The sequence below is a fragment of the Nycticebus coucang genome, chromosome 1 (genome assembly GCF_027406575.1).
Source record: "Nycticebus coucang isolate mNycCou1 chromosome 1, mNycCou1.pri, whole genome shotgun sequence".
Classification (NCBI taxonomy): Eukaryota; Metazoa; Chordata; class Mammalia; order Primates; family Lorisidae; genus Nycticebus; species Nycticebus coucang.
In genome coordinates, this window is record NC_069780.1 from 125,490,909 (window position 1) to 125,512,759 (window position 21,851).

General features: G+C 38.3%; 2 protein-coding genes across 6 annotated transcripts in view; one reads left to right on the forward strand and one right to left on the reverse strand.

Annotated features, from left to right (window-relative positions):
* XRCC4 (X-ray repair cross complementing 4) overlaps positions 1-5,867 on the reverse strand; it is a 299,449-nt gene extending 293,582 nt beyond the window's left edge. Inside the window, exon 1 of one of the 5 annotated variants that reach the window (XM_053587148.1) lies at positions 5,578-5,747. In XM_053587148.1, the coding sequence (XP_053443123.1) occupies positions 5,578-5,648 (71 nt within the window). In that variant the 5' untranslated portion in view covers positions 5,649-5,747. Of the gene's footprint in view, positions 1-5,577; positions 5,749-5,788 lie in introns of those variants that run through there. The other 4 variants (XM_053587157.1, XM_053587196.1, XM_053587189.1 and 1 more) reach the window with 4 other exon arrangements.
* A 134-nt stretch (positions 5,868-6,001) lies between these two features.
* The window catches only part of TMEM167A (transmembrane protein 167A), a 30,024-nt gene continuing 14,174 nt past the window's right edge, over positions 6,002-21,851 (forward strand). Inside the window, exon 1 of the mRNA XM_053587212.1 lies at positions 6,002-6,082. Within this exon, the coding sequence (XP_053443187.1) occupies positions 6,080-6,082 (3 nt within the window). The 5' untranslated portion in view covers positions 6,002-6,079. The remainder of the gene's footprint in view (positions 6,083-21,851) is intronic.

The window sequence follows — 21,851 nt, forward strand, 5'->3', positions numbered from 1 at the left end:
GCTTGAACCCACCAGCCTTGGTGTACATGACCAGCACCCTACCCACTGAACTACAGGCACCACCCAGAATCAAAGTTTTTATTTAAAGTGAAGAAAATGAGTAAAGAAAAGCATGGACTTTTCCAGAAAGTAGAAAATGGTCTCCCTCACGAGCAGGAATTACCCATAGCTAATACACTAATGTAAGTATGCATCACCCCAATTCCTGCTACATTTACATATAACAATTCCCATTGGTTTCCTAGGCTTTCAGGTGTGCCTATCTTGGTTTCATTGTTTGTGGATTACCTCAGTTGTCACATAAATCAAATTTTTTCTACTCTGTATCAGTAATTTTTTTTTTTTTTTTTTTGAGACAGAGTCTCACTTTGTCACCCTCAGTAGACTATCGTGGCTTCACAGGTCACAGCAACCTCAGACTCCTGGGATTAAGCAATTCTCTTGCCTCAGGTTCCCAAGTAGTTTGGACTACAGGCACCCGCCACAACATCCAGCTATTTTCTTGTTGTAGTTGTTGTTTGGCAGGCCCGGGCTGGGTTCAAACCTGCCAGCCCCAGTGCATGTGGCCAACACTCTAGCAGCTGAGCTACAGGTGCCGAGCCAGATTAAACATTATTTTAAATGCAAAATTAGTTTACCTAAATTTTGTGGAAAGTGTCAGAGATTGTGTTAACAAATTAATCATCACTAAACCAATCTTAGGAGCAAATTTCCACATCAGTAAAAGAAAATGTCTGCATTATCTTATAAACAGCCTGGGTTTTCCAGGTGGAACACAAGCAAAAGTGAAAATAAAGCCTCTGGTAGCAATGGCCTCTAGCAAAAACATGAATGCCTCGTGAACAACTTGGAATTCTATTTCTTTTTTTTGGCAATACAAGTCTCAACAGGGCTTTTCTCTCCAAAAAAGCCTAATTTCATCAACATTAAAAATGTGCTGACTACAATAGTCCCCTAATCAATGATTTCAGCCAATGCCCTTGGCAAAAAAGCACAACTTACTTTCTCTTCAGTACTGACAGCTTCACTAAGAAGCAGCAACTTACTTAAGCCTAAAAAATGCATTAACTACCTCCTAATTGTATAAAAAGGACACAGTGTCTATTATTTTAAAGACAGCTACCTTTTTTCCTAGGAATCAAGATATAACAAATAGAGCATTGATTTTATACTCAGAAGACCCACCCTGAAATCAAAACTATGCTTTAGGAGGCTGAGGCAGGAGGATTGCTTGAGCCAAAGAGTTTGAGTTTGCTGTGAGCAATAATGATGTCACAGTACTATACCCAGAGCAACAGAGTAAGACTCTATCATCCCCCCGTCTTTGGTCATGCTATTAGTGCATTAAAATATTCATCCATTACTCCCTATGTATCAACTTTGACATTCTAAAGATGATTAAGACATATTCCTAGCTCTTTAGTGATACAGTGATTCTCCTTGGGTGACACAGACACCCAAAGAGAAGTATAATACAATCTGATAAAATACAGAGTAGGCTTGGAGCTCCTTTGAAATGCAGCACTTAACCCAGCCTGATGTTTTAGGGAAGGCTTCCTTGACCTGTATCTAATATGAAATTTAAAGGAGAAATGGAGAGGCGAAAGGGTTTAGGCGAAAAGCAAAAAAGTTAAGGAAGGGTACTGCAGGCAGAAGAGTCTGCACGAGCAAAAGCTTAGAAACAAGAAAATACATGGAAATGATAAGTAATTCAGCACTTCAGACTGCAGATTAGGAATTACAAATCCAAATGCCCAGTCAAGTTCTTTCAACCAAAACCTACTGAGTAGTACCCTCAGGGACATGTTTTAGAACTTGGCAACTGAACCCTAGAGTACTTCCTTAATAAAGGACTGAGAAGACTAGAAGGATACAGCAAAGGAGACTGAGCAGACACAGCCAAAGAGGTAGAAGGAAAACCAAGAGCGTACAGTGTACCGGAAATCAGGTGAAGAAAACACATTGTGGAGAAGGGAGTGATTAACTGTGTCCAGAGTTAATGGTGCATCAAATACAACGTGGAGTGAGAATGATCAACACTTAGAGATCACGAGTGGCACTAACAAGAGCAATGTGGGGCAGTGCGGGAGCGAGAGGCATGGTGGAGTAAGCTCAAGAAAGAATAAGAAAAGAGTAACTGGGATAGGGAGCATAGAGAACTCTTTAAGAGTTAATTGTTGCAGAGAAGAGCAATTAAATGGAGAAAGGTTAAGAAGAGCATTTCTTAAGGTGAAAGAAAGAACATATGGATCAAACAAAACTCTTATTCGGGGTACAACTTCTTTTTTAAAGTAAATTTTATGATGTATATTTGAGGTTTACGACATGATGTTATGGGACACATATAGATAGAAGAATAGTAGATAAACATCCAGCATCTTTCATAGTTACTGCTTTTGTGACAAAAACAGCTAAAAATCTACTTATTTAACAAAAATCCCTAACACAATACAATTTCATTAATTTTAATCCCCATGTTGTACATTTCAGTCTTAACTTGAAAAGTCATAGGGGAAGAGAATGAAAAAGAGGAGAAAAGAAATAGAAGGATAAACACTAGAATACCAAGAACCTGGACAGCAGCCCAGGGAGGGTAGTGTATGATCAGAAAAAACAAGCAGAACCATTAACTTTTGAAAAAAAGTAAGTATTGTGAAAGGAACTATCAACACTATCACAAAGCAAAAAGAGAAAATGAGGAGAAAGTGGTCTGGTGGTATAAATACAATATCAATTTAATCCAAAATCCTTTTACAATCGCTCACTCCTCATCTGAGTGGGATACGTTCTAATACCTCTAGGGGAGGCCTGAAGCCAGTTACTTCTGAACCCAGTTGCTGGCATCAGAATGTGTTTCCATTCATGTTCTCCACGCATGAATTTAACACCTTTTTCATCTTAATTAAGCACTTCACGCACACTGCGGGCATAATTTTTGCAGTTAGACCTGAAACTGGAAAACTAGTATGAATTTCTTTTTCCTTCTCTACAATTTCAGAAAAGATTTATTCTTGCCACAGATCTCAGCAGCCTTAACAATTTTTTTCTCTTTCCTCATTAAATCAAAAACTTTCACCTTTTCACTTAAAACAAACACTTTACAGCTTCTCTTTGGTATATCCAAATTACTAGCATCACAACTCTTGCCTTTTCAAGGTGTTTTTAAGTAAAGTAAGAATTACTTGAACATAAGCACTGCAATACCTCTGCAGTGGATCTGATAACCAAGCCAGTTACTAAGTGACTGGCAGGTGGGCAGCATATACATGTACAGCAGGGATGGGTGGGACACAGGGATGATTCACCACCCAGCAGGATGGGGTGGGACAGCACAAGATTTCATCCCTACTCAGCTTGGCCCACTATTTAAAACTTATGACTTGTTTATTTCTGGAATTTTCCATCTAATATTTTCAGATCAGGGTTGACTACAGGTAATGGAAACTGTGGAAATCAAAACCTTGAATAAAGGAAGACTGCTATGCTTAAATTCCTAACGTATGCACCTCAATCATTCCTCCATTATACACTATTCCCCCTGTCTGGGGACTTCTAATTTACTGAATGAGAAACCCACCCACACAATAATAATCAACACTTTCTGAGTGCCTGCTGTATGCCAAAGACTTGGCTATATGGTTTACTCGTATTAGCTCATTTAATCCTCAATATCAGTGAGAAACCTGTGTACTCATGCCACAGAAAAGTATAAATATCCACTATATTTACATACATGTCTAAAAAACCCATGACACCAAAGTTGGAAATATTCTTTTAGATGCAAGAGAGATGGTAATTTGGGAATAAAGAAATGACACAGTCAGGTTTTAATTTTTAGTAAGAAAATGATCTGAATGGTTTGAAATGAGAATTCACAGCAGAGCAACCAGTAAGACTTTTGAAATAGTGATATAAGATGATACCCAAACTAATCCACCATCAGTGAAAACCAAAAGCAGAGGGCTTATGTGCTTGAAAACCCTGCAGCTCAATTGCCTACCATCTTCCCCCCAAAATCTCATGTCAGATTAACTGTTTGATATTGTACAAAAATACAATAAACATTATACATATATATGTTCAGCCTCATCTATTGGCACTTCTGTTTCTCTATGGATAACTTAAAAATAAATGGCAAACATTGTTCTATACTATTTTGAAGCTCAGGTACATAAGAAATCATAGCCTAACATTGTTATAGTCCATAAATATATAGCAAATCAATTGATCTCTTAACAGCCTCAGCTTCCTGATGCTTTTCACAGGTAGCCTGAAACATAGCTTCATACAGAAGGATTACTCTGAAGTGTCACTGTCACAGAAATCAAGAGAATCTCCACATGAAAGCAAAGACAGTTATAATATATAGACATATTATGCAAAAGCCAATTTTGATAAGTTATACAACATAACTTTCCTAACTAACCATGTTTGTGTAATTTGAATGGCAAACTTATAAGGTATAATGTAAGGCAATTACAAGAGAGTGCATTAAATTACTTATTTTGTCATTAGGTGTAGAGTACTGTATATTGTTACACATTTCTTATTCCATTCTTCCCCATCCCCATTAAAATCCTCAAAAGAACAGACCATCTTTGTTTCTATGCTGCAATCTAATGATCCCACCAATAAATCAAGAATTCACAGTAAATACTTGCTAATTTGTATGTTTGAACAACTCTTGACAATTCAGTACAATGAACTAAAAATTCAAGTTAGTTATGGTTTAAAACAAAACCAAACCTTTGTGTGCAGTATTTAACACTGTAAACACAAGTAGCAGAATCTTAAATCTTCTAATCATTGTGTTGCCCTATTGAAGGGTCTAGAGGTTTGTTCAATTCACAAACCAGTATCTCACATGAGTTACCTTCCATTTCTCCCTATCCAACTTGAGTCCTTGAAATAAAAACTTGGTAACATTCTGAAAAGAACCCTCTGCTACCTGAGAGAAAAATAAAACACACATTTAGAACAAACGAGTTGCCAAAATTGTCTGATCTGCTTAAAAAAGCAAAGAATGAAAAAGTCTGACTGCTAAAAAATTCCTAGAACTATACACATTCAAATACACCAAAGTGCCTGTTTCAACTAAAAAAAAAAAAAAAAAATACAGAAAGAAAAACTAGGGGTTGGGGAGGCAGGTAGACAGAACCTCATTTAATGGGATTATAAAAATTAGAAAAACCTAAATACTATTAATACTGATTCAAAGCAAAAGTTGGCTTGTCATTAGTTTTGCTGGTTGATCATTTCTCTAGAATACCCAATCAATTGCTGCGCTCCTGAAAAGGCAGATCCTTCCATAGGTAACCGCACAAAGTTCCTTCCTGACCGCAAAGGGCCTAGTAACGTTTCAGCGCTGGGTTGAAACCACCGACAGTTTAACAAGGGGTAGAGTTTGGAAGGAGAGAAAGCTCATGTCAGGGGAATGATTAAAAAGCCTACTCGACACAACCTTCTCGATTCAATGTCCTCCCAATCCCACAACCAACAAGGAATGTTCTCTGTATTTCCAAGAATCCCTTACACCCAACGCGACAAACTAAAAAGTGAGGTTCAAGAGGTGCACGCCCTGTAAACGATGCCAGGTAACCGAGGCATCCCCAAGAGCCCACAGAAGTAAAGGGCAGGAGCTCACACATTGAGGAATATTCGCGCACTGTGGAGCTCTAGGGATAAATAACAGGGAATTCAAAAAAGAAAAAAAAATAGAAACAAAAAAAGATTAAAAGAACAGGACAACAGATTACTGTTAAGAGACAGCCCCACTTCCGGGCCCTACCTCGCAGAGACTCTACTTCCGGACTCCTGCAAAATCCCGGCTTTCGCGGATTAAACGACCGCAGCCAATGAGAGTGTCAGCTACCGCAGCAGGACGGCAGTCGTGCCCTAATGCCCGCCTCTTCCGGGAGAGAGGAGCCTATTCTAGCGTCTGAGTCGCGCCTCTCGGGAGGCGGTGCCGAAACGAGCCCAACCGGACAGGAGGAACGGGCGAGAGGGTGGGCGGGGCGTGCACGCCTCTTCCGCCCTGGGCCCGGAAGGGTGATGTGGCTGGGGCACCGCTGGCCTCACTATGGTAAGAACTGGGGCTGCCGTGTCGTGGCTGAGCTTTGCGAAGCGGTTGTGGGTCTGGGCTAGCGCTGAGGGGTTGTGCTGCGGCTCGGGGTGCTGCGTCTGGGAAGCCCTCTCCGTAACTTAGCTCTCGCAGGGACCACTTAGCGCGGGTTCCTGCACGCCTAAGCAGGGAGAATCAGGGCTGACTGTCCCAGGAATACCGAGAGGTTGAGAGCCCGGCCTCTCCCGCAGAGGCCACTTTCCTGCTTTGTTTAGGAGAAATGCACTGGTGTGGCCTAACCCATCGGTTGCTTAGGTTGTCTGTTGCCATTGAACCTTAAAGCATTAGAGCTTCTGGGGTTTCCACTTGTTCTGGCTTTGGGTTTTTTGTTTACATGTTTGGGGGGTTGTTTGTTTGCGTCTTAACTCTCCCTATGGGATCAACCCCGCCATTATTTTTAATTGTTTTGTTGGGATTTGCTGCTTCTTATTTTGACACCACACTCACTACCTTCATCTAGAGTTCTTGAATCAGTAGTTTTTCAGGCCTCTCCCACACCATTCTCTGAAGCTTAGAAATGCTATTTTGTAAACTATGCCTTTTAATAGTTGGGAGTTGTCTACACCGGTGGGTTTCTCTTCTAGGAGTTTTATGTATTTCTCAGAGTGGTGTCTGGCCTGGGGCCTTCTACTTCCTCGTTTCTCGTGTACGTTATTGTGTGTTCTTTGGGTAGTGTAGGTGCCTCAGAAAAGCTTGAACTATAAGTCACAAAAGTTAGCAAAAGAAATCCTTACATTTCCAGACTGAGAAAAAGAGCCAGTGTAGCCAAAAACAATTGTGAAGTTGGTGGTAATAGTAAAATCTCTGAATTCGTGTCTGAAGGTAAATACTGGCTGCCTCAACTCCAGGCCCTGAAAGTGAATTTATGAAGTCCACATGCCACATGTTGCCTTTATTTCTGGAGAAAAGACTGTGTGCTTGTTACAGTCTCAAAATCAGCTGTGACTCCCTCCCCAAAGCTAAGAATCTCTATGTGTTCTCTGAAGCTGATGAAGATTCCCATACAGCACACACCCTTAGGTTTTTTATCAAAAACTCATTAATCATTGCCTGCTTTATGCCAGCTTCTTTGATTCTGGCTGGGTCATAAGTCACAGGCTCTGCCCTGGACAAGTTTACCACCAGGTAGAAGAAGTGACAGTTCATTGGCACATCATTCCTTCTGTGGCTAAGGATAATATACTTAACATACAGGCTGATGTTATACTTGCTCTTAAGTGTCATTAATGAACTGTTATTTAACTTAAGAATTTGCTTGTTTTTCAATTAAAAAAAAATGACTGTCACTCTTAATTCTTACATATCTTTCTAAAAGCCGAAGTTGAATTATTTTACTGGTACAAGTCAAAGATAAATCTCTCTGCTCGTCATCTTGCTGTCACATGGACTAGCTAAAAACAAGACGCATGTACTGTATTTAAGTTCAACAGTATTTAAACGGTCTTGCCATGCTTATTTTTCTAAAAGTAACACAAAGGTTTCATTTATTAGCACTTCCTATGTACCATACTCTGTTGAAAAAAAATCAGTTTATGAGTACCGTCTTATTTCAAGCTCACAACAGCTTCTTAGTAGATGTTTAAAGGTAAAAGAAGTGAAACACAAGGAGCCTGACTTCCTGGGATCATACTTCCAGGAGGTAGTGAAGCCAGGTTTCAAAATTACTGTCATGTCCAGATGCCAGAAATCTTCGTGATGTTATGAATAGTAACCCAACACATACGTGAGGATACCTTAGTGACTTGTTGCCCCCAAATATAAATATGTCATTCAGACGTGGATAGACATTAGAAACAAAAGCCAGGTGATGAAGTTTTCCTTCCTACTTTGTTCCTATGAGCTTCGGATAGCAAAAGGACATTGTGCTTGGCAGAGCTACACAGTGAGGTTTCAAGAGGCTAAATTAGCAATTAAAAGATAGACTCCTGTCTCGGTATCTTTTTGAGTTTGTACCTAAACTTGGTTTATTTGTGAGGGAACCCAGTGGTAATGTTAAGTAATCTAAATTAACTGTACTTTAATGAATCCATTTTTAGAAAGCACTTCAAGGACAAAAATGTTTATCAGTAATAGTGATCTGCAGCTGTCAGTATATATATAAAGAGCAACTGCATCACTTATGAATTAATACTTTTAAGAAATTTCAGAATACCTTGTTGTCCCCAGCTTCTAACATCCTTCAAGATTTATCTCAAGTATCTTCTCTTTCCTGACTGCTTGCTATTTTCTTCTGCTCCCTTTAGGTAGGTATATGGGCATCCATAGTCAATGTGTATGCTTCTAGTCTCTCTCCGGCATAGATCTTATCAGAAAACAATAATATGTTATTGCCTATATTTCTCTCTCTGTAGGTGGAATTCTTAGACATGAAGTCTTTTAATCTCTTCATCTGTGGTACTAGTTAGAGTTAGTGCTCAAAGTAAATAAGATTCTGGGGATAGACGTGCCAAGACAACATGTGTAGTGGAAAGAGCATGGGCTTTAGACTGAGGCAAACAAGGTTAGAATCGCAACCAGCTACCATCCTTCACTTGGTTTACCATGAGGAAGTTTATCTGCATGTCTTCTTGGTATGTGAAGTGATTTACAGATATTCTCATTTAATGCTCACAATCCCTGCAAAGTAGTGGTTATTGGCCACATTTTATAATTAAACTTAGTATCAGAACAGGTGTGAAATATTTTCTCTCATCTTGTAGTATAGATAATGTAGAAAATCACTATGCAGAAAGAGTGATTCTGCCTGGGAACTGCTGGGAAACATCTCCAAGGACGTAATGCTGATTGTAGAAGAGTATTAGGGCAGGAGTCATTAGCTAGAGTGGAGACAGTGAGGCTAGCAACAAAGTAGCTTGACTTTTATAAGCTTAACTTTATGTTTTGATGGTATTTAATTGCTTACTTGATAAAGGCTGTGAAGCAGGGAAATATAGGTGTGCATTTTAGAAAACCAGTTGGTAACAATAAATGGAGAAAGAATCTGGGAGATCAACTTGAAAAGTGCAGTAAACCAGGTAGTCAGAGTGCCACACTCTGACAACGACAGATTGAAAGGAAGGAATAATGAGGAAAATCATTTTGAGGTACTTGGTGAGTGGCAATGAAGTACCACTCCAGCTTGGGTAATTGATTGGATAGGAAGGAAATACAGCAGGTCCTGGAGTAATGTTGATGCAGAAAAAAAAATCAGACCCCAGCTGAGGCCCCTGTCTGTGTGGAGTTGGCACTTTTTTCCCGTGTCTGCCTGGGCTTTTCCTCACACATCCCAAAGACTTCCATGTTCACTTCATTGGCATGTCTGCGTGGTCCCAGTGTGAGCGAGCGTGGGTGTCTGTGAGTGTACCCTGTGAGCACGGGTTGTCATCCTGACCACGGCTGGTGCCCGTCCTAACCCTGCTCTGCTGGGGTAAGCCACTGGCGACTCTGAACTAGAATGAGCTGGTGAATAATTACCTTGTTTCATGAACCTTTTCTAAATGTATGTATAGCTCACATGTACTTCAGTGTTTAATATTAATGTGTTTTGGTCTTTAGAAGTTTGGTGATGTTTTGTGACCAGAAACATGCCTTAAGAATTTAACTCTTGTTTATATCAATTAGCCTGTGATAAAATTGGATTAATTAAACCTTGTTCAGATTAAACTTGCTGTTTCCCAGAACTATAGATGGCATTTAAGTGAAGACTTGCTCCATTGGGAAGCCCCTACTCTGATAGGTGCTTTACATGCATGGTTTTTTTTACAGACCTACATCACAGACTACATTTTACATATGAAGAAACAGATTCACTGAGCCAAGTGATTTGCCCACGATCACACTGCTTATAAATAACAAAGCTTAAACTTAACAGCTTTGACACCAAATCTCATGCACTTTGTACTGTGCAATAATGCCATTAATTCTACAAAACAATTTAGCAGAAAGGTAATGTTTCTGACTGCATGAAAGGAATTTATGAACTACACTTTGAAATCCACTGCATTAGGCTAATTGCAGTCTGACGTGGACGCTGTTCCTCTAGCAAAGCACTTGCAACCCAGATCACAATTAAAAACATAGGGAGTGTTGAGAAACTATAAATGCCCAGACCAGGTAAATTTCTGGGCATTGATCTCTTTTTCAAGTTCCAGGTGATTCTAACGAGCAGCTAGGTTTCATGCCAGAGTCCACCATAATAGGAACTTGTTCCTTTCTGTCAGTCGTTATCTTTTCCTGATCATGTAGTCAAAGTGCTCCCTTTTGTGGCAGGATTTGCTTTTTGTCCTTTGTAGTACTTTCTCTTGTCAAATGATTTTTTAAGGACATGTGAAGCATTTATTCCCTTTTTAACTCTACCGTTTATCATTGTGTATGCTTTCTCTGAACACTTTTGACATTCTTGTTCTCTTATTTTGGGATCAGAAATACACATGAAATAGCTCTAAAACTAAGCATCACAAACATAGCAAATTAATCGTAGGTACCATAACAATCAGATGAAAATAAGTACAAATGACCATCAGTGTTAACCAGTGGAAAACAGAGTTGAGGTGCCTCCACTGTGTGCTGTAGCTTTTCTCAATCCATGAAAGCTGAGTGGGAAATGCTAAGTACAGCTGGTCTCTCTATACATTTTTGAAACAGGACCAGTGAAAAAAAAAATGGTCATTTAATCCACTCCCCCCTTTTTCATTTTACAAGTGAAATTCAACTGATAAGAAAAATGTTGATTTATCTAAGGACAAAAGTAATGTACTTGGATTATTTCCTTAATGCAAGTATTGTCCACTGGTACTGAGAAGAGACAAGTTATGTGCTGTTGTCTAAACATTAAGCCAGCCTCATTTCTTGCTTTTATAGTAAACTGAGGAAGCTTCTCTGTCTGGTATGTTGTCATGCTACCATACAGCAAAACAGTTTCAATTTATGAGGTAAAGAAAATACTAAATTTTTTGCATATTAGAAATCTTTTCAAACACTGCTGGTCTTTTATTTTGGACAAATGGGTTAAATATGTGTTTGTACAATCGTCTGAGGGCTAACATTTGTCCTAGCATTTTCATGGTTTCCATTTTAAGAGGCAAGTTAGGATATGCTAACCTGACCTAGATTTATTTGTAAATGCTAAAATGCTAAGCGAGTTATATACTTTTTATCATGGTTAGGTTAGGAGTATCGTATCTGTGTTCCCTTCCATTCTCAGAAAGGGAGAGACTACTTTGGTTTCGTGTAAAAGAAGTATTAATAATAGAAATAAGATACTAGTATTTGTAATTTTAAAAATTCTTTAGTATTCAATTCTTGTTTTAAAGGGTACTTTAGGGCAGCACCCATGGCTCAGTGGGTAGGGTGCCTGCCCCACATACCCAGGGTGGCGGGTTCAAACCCAGCCCAGGCCAAATTGCAACAAAAAAAATAGCCGGGCGTTGTGGTGGGTGCCTGTAGTCCCAGCTATTGGGGAGGCTGAGGCAGGAGAATCACCTGAGCCCCAGAGTTGGAGGTTGCTGTGAGCTGTGTGAGGCCACAGCACTCTACGGAGGGCAATAGGGTGAAACTCTGTCTCTAAAAAAAAAAAAAAAGTGTGCTTTAGTTAAGCTGGCAGAATTAATGTGTCGGTAAAATTTTACTTCCCATGTAGTCAACATTTGAAGCTCCTAGCCAGTATTATGCATAAAGATGAACCTTAAAAAATTTGTTAAACAGTTTATTAATCCTAAAAATAAGGTGATCCAAGGTGAGCCCAAGGGATCCAAGACTAGTAAAACTACTGTCTGTTTAGTCAAACACCTGTCTGCAGGTTAAGTATGTTTAGTAACCAGCCATTGAGCCCTCATTAGGCACAGCATTTCTCACATATTAATATGTGTATTTCTTCTGCTTTTCTCACTGTTCTCTTTTTTTCTTTTTGTACTTTATATTGCTTGGATCATTCCTTGTTTTTATCTTTCCATTTCTAATGTCTAAACTTGATGAATGTAATTTTAGCATTCCAAATGACTCTATAAGTAAGAAATTATCATAATAGATAAAAAGGGATGAAATTGAATCTGAAAAAAACTTCCTAACTTTTTAAACGGATTGGAATAGATATTTAAAGGTTTGTTGACATTGCAAGTAATTACGCTTTGCATTGACCAACCTCCATCTATTCATTGATAAATTATTGCATCTACTATAATTGTGGCTACATGAAAGTCTGACAGTTATTTTCATTATTTCGAAAGACTTAACCAATTGTAATTTACTTCAAAATAGTTATATATGAGTCATCAAGATTATTTCCTTCTGGTTTGGGTACATTAACTCTGTGCAGTAACACTCTTTCAAGCATATTAGGAGCTCTGATCAGCTATAAAATAGGTCTGCAGTACAGAGGGATAATAAAAGGGCCTCCATTGTCATGGTTTAGAAGAATGGGCACAACTCTGAGTATAAGCGGTCTCCAGGGTTCTGAACGAGGTAAGTTCTGTTGGGTTGTTTGTAAGTGGAATCTGCATGTAAGTTGTAACAGGTACAATAACCTATTACCTGTAACAGCCTCTATTCTTAACTGCAAGTCATACATCAGTCAGATGTTTGTAATCAAGGACTGCCTGTAATGGTAGAAGGTCAAAGCAGGGCTATCATGTTCTACAACCTCAAAGGTGACCATTCTGATTGCTTTTGAAGTTGTGCTCCATGGGGTGCTACAGGAAACCTTGAGTCAAGGAAATGTTACTGGATACCTCTTTACAAAAAGCAAACATTTGTAGGTGTGATTGACAGAATGACCATCCCAAATTGTGAATGTGTTACCTTACATTGCTAAAGAAACTTTGCAGATGTGAGTTAGGTAACAATTTTGATATGGGAAGATTATCCTGGCTTATGGAGAGGAGAAAGGAATTTAATCACAAGTGTCCTTAAAAGACTGTAGCATTAGGGTCATAGTCACAGAAGATTTACCTATCAGGGTCAGTGATTTGGGGTCACTAGCCAAGGAATGTGGGTAGCCTCTAGAAGCTGGAAAGGACAGGGACACAGATTCCTCCTCCAGGGCCTCGAAAAAGAAAGTACCAAACCCTTTTTAGATTTCTGACACCCAGAAGTATAAGATAAATTTTTGACTTTTAAGCTATTAGGTTTGTCGTTATTTGTTACAGTAGCAATAGGAAACTAATGTTACATTAGAGAGGAAATTTTACTTCCAACACTTTTCTCAGTTCTTTTGAAAGCCGTGAATTATCTAGGTTTTGTCAAAAACATTTTCAAATTCACTAAAAACTGTGTGTGTATGTATGCACATAAAAATTGATAGCAACCTTTATAGAGTACAAGTTAATGAATGGGACCTATCAAAATTTAAATATGAATTATTTTTGAGCCAGCAATTCTAAGACACCCCCCCATCTACCCAAAAAAATACCTGCATAGATGCAAGAATAGCTTTACGTGGGCTGTTGCACATTATTATTCATAGTAGAAACCTGAAGGCAAGCTGCCTATCAGTGAAGATGGGTAAAATAATACCCTTTTTTTTCTGTTAGGAAACTAAGATATAGATAAAGTAACATGGCCGTGGTACAGTTAGTAAGGAGTAGACCCAGAATTCAAAACGAGGCAGTCTGGCTCTAAAGTCTGTTGCCCTTAGCCATCTCACTGTCCTAGACCGCTAAAAACAATGAACAGATGAGTGTACGCTGACGTGGAGAATTTATTCTCAGGTGTATATTGGGAGATTTGTCTTTTAAAGGGAAGTCATAGAAAAAAATATATATAGCATAATAATATCTCTCCTTTTTGAAAACATCCATGAATACATATTTATGCACAGAAAAAGAGCTGATGTCTTTTTTTTTTTTTTTTTTTTTTGAAATAACCTCAAGCTATCACCCTGGGTAGAATACTGTGGCATCACAGCTCACAGCAACCTCAAACCCCTGGGTCCAAGTGATTCTCTTGCCTCAGCCTCCCAAGTAGCTGGGACTACAGGCACCCACCACAGCACCCGGCTATTTTTTGGTTTTAGTTGTCATTGTTCGGCAGGCCTGGGCCGGATTCAAACCCGCCAACTCTGGTGTATGTGGCTGGTGCCTTAGCCCCTTAAGCTACAGGCGCCAAGCCAGAGGTGATGTCTTTTAATGTCCCAAGTTGTTAACAATGGTCATTTTCTGCTTACTCTAGGGAATGAGAAGAGAGTGGGGTGAAAAGTTTTTATGTATTACTTATATCTATGTCATCCATATGACTTGCAGGGAACCTTTATTTAAGATAAAATAAAGACAAAGTCAGTAATAACTAGCAAACGTATCGTGCATTATGGGTCCTGTGATTACTGTTTTAAGTGTACAGGTCGGGCGGCGCCTGTGGCTCAGTCAGTAAGCCCCATATACCGAGGGTGGTGGGTTCAAGCCCGGCCCCGGCTGAACTGCAACCAAAAAAAAAAATAGCTGGGCGTTGTGGCTGGCGCCTGTAGTCCCAGCTACTCGGGAGGCTGAGGCAAGAGAATCACTTAAGCCTGGGAGTTGGAGGTTGCTGTGAGCTGTGTGATGCCATGGCACTCTACCCTGGGCCATAAAGTGAGACTCTGTCTCACTGTCTTGTAAAAAAAATAAAAATAAGAGTGTAGGGGTCATTACAAAGCTTTAGTTTTGCTTTTATGGCATTATGGAATTTATAACTTTGATTTTTGCTGTTCAGTCTTTGTCAGGGATAAAGTCTTTGCTTTATAGTATTGCTCCTGCGAGGAAAATGTGGTATTTTCAGAAACAAAGATGTTGAAAAGTATAATGTATACTTCGGAATTTAAGACACATTCGTTTGTTGTTGCATACTCTTATTTTTAGTCAAGAGCAATATAATCCTTGGTAAAAATAATCTACGAAGCTTTATCTAAAATTCTTAGTTGGAGATTCTGTACCTTGATTATTAGTTGAGGACAGTGAGGTAAAAACCATAAAGATCTGCTTGCTCTGGAGCACTCCTTTTTCTTTTCAAGGTCAGCTTATTTTACTCATATAACAGAAAAATAAGCAATTATTTCTTTAGGAAGACCCAAACTAAGATTAATATAAATTCACAGAGAGATAACAGAGGTGGCCGTACAACCCCTGCCTTCACCATTGGGCGCTCTAAGGAAGAGCTCCCTATGCACATTTCCTCTACACTCAAAATCATCTCTGGACTGCTTATAGTACATGGTACAATGTAAATACCATGTGAATAGTTGTTATACTGTCTTGTTTAGGGAATAATGACAAGAAACATAAATGTATTCAGTAAAGATGCAATTTTTTTTCCAAGTACGTTCAATCTACACTTAGGTGAATCCACAGATGCAGAGCCCATGGATAAGGAGGGCCAACTGTTGGACCTAAGCAGTTGTACAGTTCAAGACAACTTACTTTAATAAAGCTAATTACATCTTCTCTCCTATTCTTCATATATGTGAATATCTCAATACTATTACTAAGTCATTCTTGGCAAGAGGTGGGCTATATTTTAATACAGTGTATAACGTATCTCATTGATGATACAAATAAAAATCTGACATCTTTAAAATGATCTATTGGTCTTTATCATGTAATTACCTTCATTATATTCTTTTTGTCAATTTAGCTCTTAATTTCGTATAGTCTTAAAACATATTAATGTCTTAACCTATGGCAAAAAAAATGAAGATTGTTAGTCATTGCACTGCCACTGAAAATTATATAAGCCTTAAATTTGAGAATTATTCTGAAGTTCTAGAATTTTATGCCAGCTAATTTGCCCTCAGTCATCCAGACCCTTTGAAAATGTTTATCTCTTTAGAATTTAAAGAAGTTAAAAGGACCCATGTTGTCCAGTGTCTAAGCGCCTTTAAGGCTGCCTGCTTGATAGAACATCTGAATTCCAAGATGGTGATATAAGATATGGATAGTGAATGGAAATTACCTCAGGCCTTTATTTTACCCTACAGCCTGGGCCCTTCACATAAAGAAATTTTCATCTTCCTAATTAATTTTCCAAAATATTGCTAAATTAATAAAATACAAAGCAATATGCTTGAATGGTTAACAAAATATATTCAGCAATCTATACTGCTTTATTTATTTGGATTTTTTTTTGAGACAGAGTATCACTATGTCACCCTCTGTAGAGTGCTGTGGTGTCACAGCTCACAGCAACCTCAAACTCTTGGGCTTAAGCAATTCTCTTGCCTCAGCATTCCAAGTAGCTGGGATTTCAGGCATGCACCATAACACCTGGCTATATACTGTTTTATTAATAACGTGCATTATTGGGCACATTATGTTGGGCAGCACCTGTGGCTCAGTGAGTGGGACATCGGCCCCATATACCTAGGGTGGTGGGTTCAAACCCAGCCCCGGCCAAACTGCAACAAAAAATAGCTGGTGTTGTGGCTGTTTCACTCTGTCTCTAAAAAATATATATATATTAAAAAAAAATAATGTGCATTGTTAATTTGTTATCCAAGTATGCACTTGCTTTTTTTTTTTTTTGAGACAGGGATACTCACAGTAACCTCAAACTCTTGGGCTCAAGCAATTCTCTTTCCTCAGCCTCCCAAGTAGCTGGGACTATAAGCACCCACCACAATGCCTGGCTATTTTTATAGACAAGGTTTCGCTTTGGCTCAGCTGGTCTCAAACCTGGGAACTCAGGCAGTGCACCCGCCTCGGCCTCTCAGAGTGCTAGGATTCGAGGGGTGAGCCACTGCACCCAGCCTACACTTGCATTTTTCGTAAGATTTATTATTGCTCATTTTATTCCCATTCAGCATTTTGTAATGACTGCTGTGAACTGTTTTATTTATAATCACAGAGGACTGATGAAAACCTTAATAAATTAGAGGGCACGATTACAGCACAATTTGATGGGTGGGTGCTATCATAGGATGTATATGTGTAACACATACAAAGATCCTGACTCTGCTTGGTGTGGGTAGTGGAAACAGGGAAGACTCCAGGGAGGAGGTGAGTCTTAAATTGCAACTGGAAGGATGAGTCAGTTCACCAACTAGGCTAGAGCACATGGCATGAGCAAAACTCACAGACTACCTTGAAAAAGATTTCATGACTTAAAAGATCAGAAAATTAAACACAGTAGGTGGATTGTACTTACCACCTTTTTATCATTGTTTACTCTATTTTGTAATTAAATGTACTTACCTTTTTGTTACTTTCCTCTCTTCCCTTTAATAACATTTTTCTATAAAAATTCCAATTATTTTTCCTCTGACCAGGGACATCTGTTTCCTTTAACCCTAGACTAAAATTTTGTATCATGCAACAACAGATGCTAAGCATTAAGGGGAGTAACATAGGTGGCAGGCTAATGTTCATAAGTTAAAAACACTTTTGACCAGATTCTCAGTACGTCTAAAAGACTTTACCACCTAAGATTATTTGTTTAAATTTTGTAGTCTGTAAATCCCCAGAACAAAGTTGTATATATTCTATGTTTCATTCTTGTAAATGGTTTTCACTTATAAATGGTTTCACACACAAATGTATATACACACACTTCATTTCTTTAACAATAGTCATGTCTGTAAGTGCCTTTTTATTTTTTATTACAAAAAAAAGTCAAACATACAAAGGTAGAAAGAAGGATATAATGAACCCTCATATTCTCAGCATTTTGTCTTCGGCCCTAACCCTCTCCCACCTCACACACACTGTATTATTTAGAAACCAGTCCTGGAGGTCAATCATTTAAGCATCTTTAAAAAGGCCTCTGGGGAAGAAAAGAACACATTGCAGCATCATGAATGTGGATACTCCGTTAGGAAGATAGTAAGCCTACTTTACAAAAGCTTTTTGTTTTGTTTTTGTTTGAGACAGCCTCAAGCTGTCGCCCTGGGTAGAGTGCTGTGGTGTCACAGCTCACAGCAACCTCCAACTCCTGGGCTCAAGCGATTCTCCTGCCTCCGCCTCCCAAGTAGCTGGGACTACAGGCGCCCACCACAACGCCTGGCTATTTTTTGGTTGCAGCTGTCATTGTTGTTTGGCAGGCCCAGGCTGGATTTGAACCCACCAGCTCAGGTGTATGTGACTGGTGCCTTAGCCACTTGAGCCACAGGCACCAAGCCTGCAAAAGTTTTTTTAACCATTTTACTTCAGGAATCTTTTGCTTAGTACAAATACAGTAAGTTGCTCCTTGAAGATGCAAACTCATTCTGTGGGGGATTTTTCCCCATTTTTCTGTCTTGCCTGGAGACTGCTCAAAAATTTTTTTTCATTCTTTTAGTCATCCATTTATTTTTTTTAATATTTTTATTGATTTTTATTTTTTTTATTAACACAATTCTTTACTCATCTAAATTGTGCCTTTTCAAGGTTTGACTCTCCCTGCTTTCTCTTGAAGCTCTTCTGATTTTTCCTTATAAAGACAGCATTCTTTTGTCTACATGGTACAAGCCATCACTTGCACAGGCTACAGTGAGTTGGTGTTTACTTTTAAAAATATGTATTCTGTTATAACTTGATTGTAACTGTTGTGTACCTCAATAGTCTTATATATTAAAGGTAATAATCTACCTCAGTTATGTGAGGATAAATATAAATACACAAGTACTCAGTGAATATCAGTAATTGTTACTGCAAGCCATAAACTCCTCAAGGGAAGGAATCATACCATATTCCTTTTTAAATCCCCACTGTCCAACCTCATTTCCCAAAGTAGAAACTGAATATATGTTTAGTTATGTTGGCTGAGAGGAAATCTGCTTTATATTTCATGAAGTTATTATCCAATATTACTTATTAATCATATACATATTCAAAACATGGCCTTTCAAAGGTCAGCAATGTGAGATGCTATGCTTTCTATCTAGAATTGTCATTAGTTAACTCATTGATTTAAGTTACAAGGTGTAGATCACTTTCAAAGTCATTGAAAGTCAAGGCACATTAAACTTTACTTTTGCTATATGCATGAATTATTTGCCTAGAAAACATATTAAAATGGTAATTATAAATCATTTTCATTTCTTTTTTAGACCATAAGAGTAATACTTAGAAAATTTGAGAAATCCAGAAAAGTTGAAAATTATATACAAAATTGCCCAGCAAAAACCTCTGCATTCCTTCACTTTGTTTGCATAAAGGTTTACATATCTAAAGATAATGCTTTTGCTATTCCTGCTTATTTACTTTTCTTATAGACTTTAGAATCAGTTGTCTATTTCAAAAATAACAGGGTTTACTTTACAGAGTTGTCTTCCAGCATAAGAACCTGGTATACTGGTTGTCTTAGTCCATTTTGTGTTAATTAATTTATAAAGAAAAGAGATTTATTTAGCTCAGGGTTCTGCTGGCTGAGAGGTTCAAGGGCATGGCCTTGGCTCTGACCAGGGCTTTTGTGCTGTATCACAACAATGTAGAGAGGGTCAAAAGAGAAATGAAGTCCAGGAAACTGGAGGGGCATTCTGGCTTTATAACAACCCACTCTGTGGAGTTATTTTATTTCTGATCAAACTCACTGAAGAACAGCACCATGCCATTCGTAAGGTATCTGCCCCATAAGCCAAACACCTCCCACAAGGCAACACCTCCTAGTACCATCACACTGGGAGTCAAATTCCAATCTGAGCTTTGCTAGGGACAAACCAACCTTATCCAAACCACAGCACTTGGTTCTATTTTTATGTTCTTCCATATTTTAAGGTTTTGTCAGTTTTTCTTTGATACCAATGTTATGTGTTTCTTATTAAGCTTATTCATAGATATTTTAGCTTTTTGTTCTAGATGCTATCTTTTTTCCATTATGTCTTTAACCTGGATATTAATATAACAAATTATGAAGACTGTTGATGTGTGTGTTTATTTCATTTATATGCCCAGCCATCTTAGCTGGAACATATCCTACTTAGTAAAGTATCTCAAGAATGGAAAAAATACATATATCCAATGTACTTAATACTATTATGAAACCAATTTATAATCACTCATACTTTCATATGAAGAATAGATCACAACTGTGGCCCAGGATGAAGTGGGGGTGGAAGGAAAATGGGGAGGTCGGATCAAGGGAGGGTGAATGGTGGGATCACATCTATGGTGCATATTGCAAGGAAGGGTACATGTCAGATCTATTCAGTATAGAGTATAAATGTCTTAACACAATAATTAATTAAACGAGATGAGGTTTATATTAACCAGTGCGATGTAAGCTTTCCTAATTATATATGAAATCATCACATTGTACTCCATAAATGCATGAATGTATACATGATCTATGTGTTTATGATTTAATTTAAAAAAGACATTAAGGAAATGTCTGTAACCATTTTTTACTAGATTTTCAGGTAACTACCCATCTCAAATACCGATTTGGCCTTTTCAAAATTTTTCATAACTATCATGTTACATCTTATTCCTGGTTTTCTTAGGATGTGCTTCTGACTTTACTAAATGAGCATGTTGCTGGCTGCTGTGTGAGATTGATGTATTTTATCTCCCTGTATATGATAGAAATTTTTTTTTTTTTTTTTTTTTTTTTTTTGAGACAGTCTCACTATGTCACCCTTGGTACAGATCACAGCAACCTCCAACTCATGGGCTTAAGTGATTATCTTTCTTCAGCCTCCCAATTAGCTGGGGGTACAGGCACCCCCCACAACACCCAGCTTTGTTGTTGTTGTTGTTGCAGTTGTCATTGTAGTTTAGCTGGCCCAGGCCGGGTTCAAACCCTCCAGAATCGGTGTATGTAGCTGGCACCATAACCACTGTGCTATGGGTGCCAAGCCAATGGAAATATTCTTTATTATATATACAGTGATACTCCCGCACTTCATTTAATAATTTCACCATCTCTTATTGGCATTCAACTGTTGGACAGGCACATTGTCAGGTCCTGGAGAGTGAGTCTGACAACACAGCATCCACCCTTCAGGGATGCATCTTGTAATAAAGGTATCCGTTTGCTATGGAAATAGAAAAGAAATAGGAGAAGGGAGGAACATGGTTTCAAGGAGACTTCCTGGAAAGGGGAATATTTGAGCTGAATTTTGAACAGCGTAAGTTTACCTCCGTTTTACTTGGACTGGAAACCTATAATTTTCTGTTTGACTATGGAAACTTACAGTTTCTTACAATTTCTGTGATAGTTTTAACTTTTAGAATAAGAATTGATCAATATTTATCTAAACTGCTTGGGACCAGAAGTGTTTCAAATTTCTTTTTTTTTTTTTTAATTGTGGAACATTTGCATAAAAGCAGCCCATATGCAATACCCAAAGTGGTCTAGTGCGCATTTCCTTGAAGGATGATTTTTGAGTTATAATGTCACCACTCAAAAAAGTATGGATTTTGAAACATTTCAGATTTCAGATATTGGATTGGGTATGCTCAACGTTTAATAAATAACTTTTAAAGAATCACAGTGATTCTTTAAGACCAGGTACTTTGTTTTACCAAAGTCTAATAGTCTTTGGCAACTCATTGAACAGGATAGTTTAAATTTAAAATGTATTAATACTACAAAAGTTCGGAATTAAAGAAACTTTAGTCAGCATTTAGTCTGTCTCCCAGTTCTCCAGCCAGCTTTACAAAGCACAGAGACTTAGGCTAATGATTCCACTAAAGTCATACAGCCAGCTGTTGGCAGAGCTTGGAGACCTCAGAACACCCCGTAATTCTGGTTTTGAATATTGTTAGATGTACCTTTCAGTTTGCCTTTTTGAAGAAGTAAAACATGATTATTGATATGGAATTGTCAGGCATTTTTTGGCCTGTGCAGGTTTTCTTCTGATACTAATTTTTCT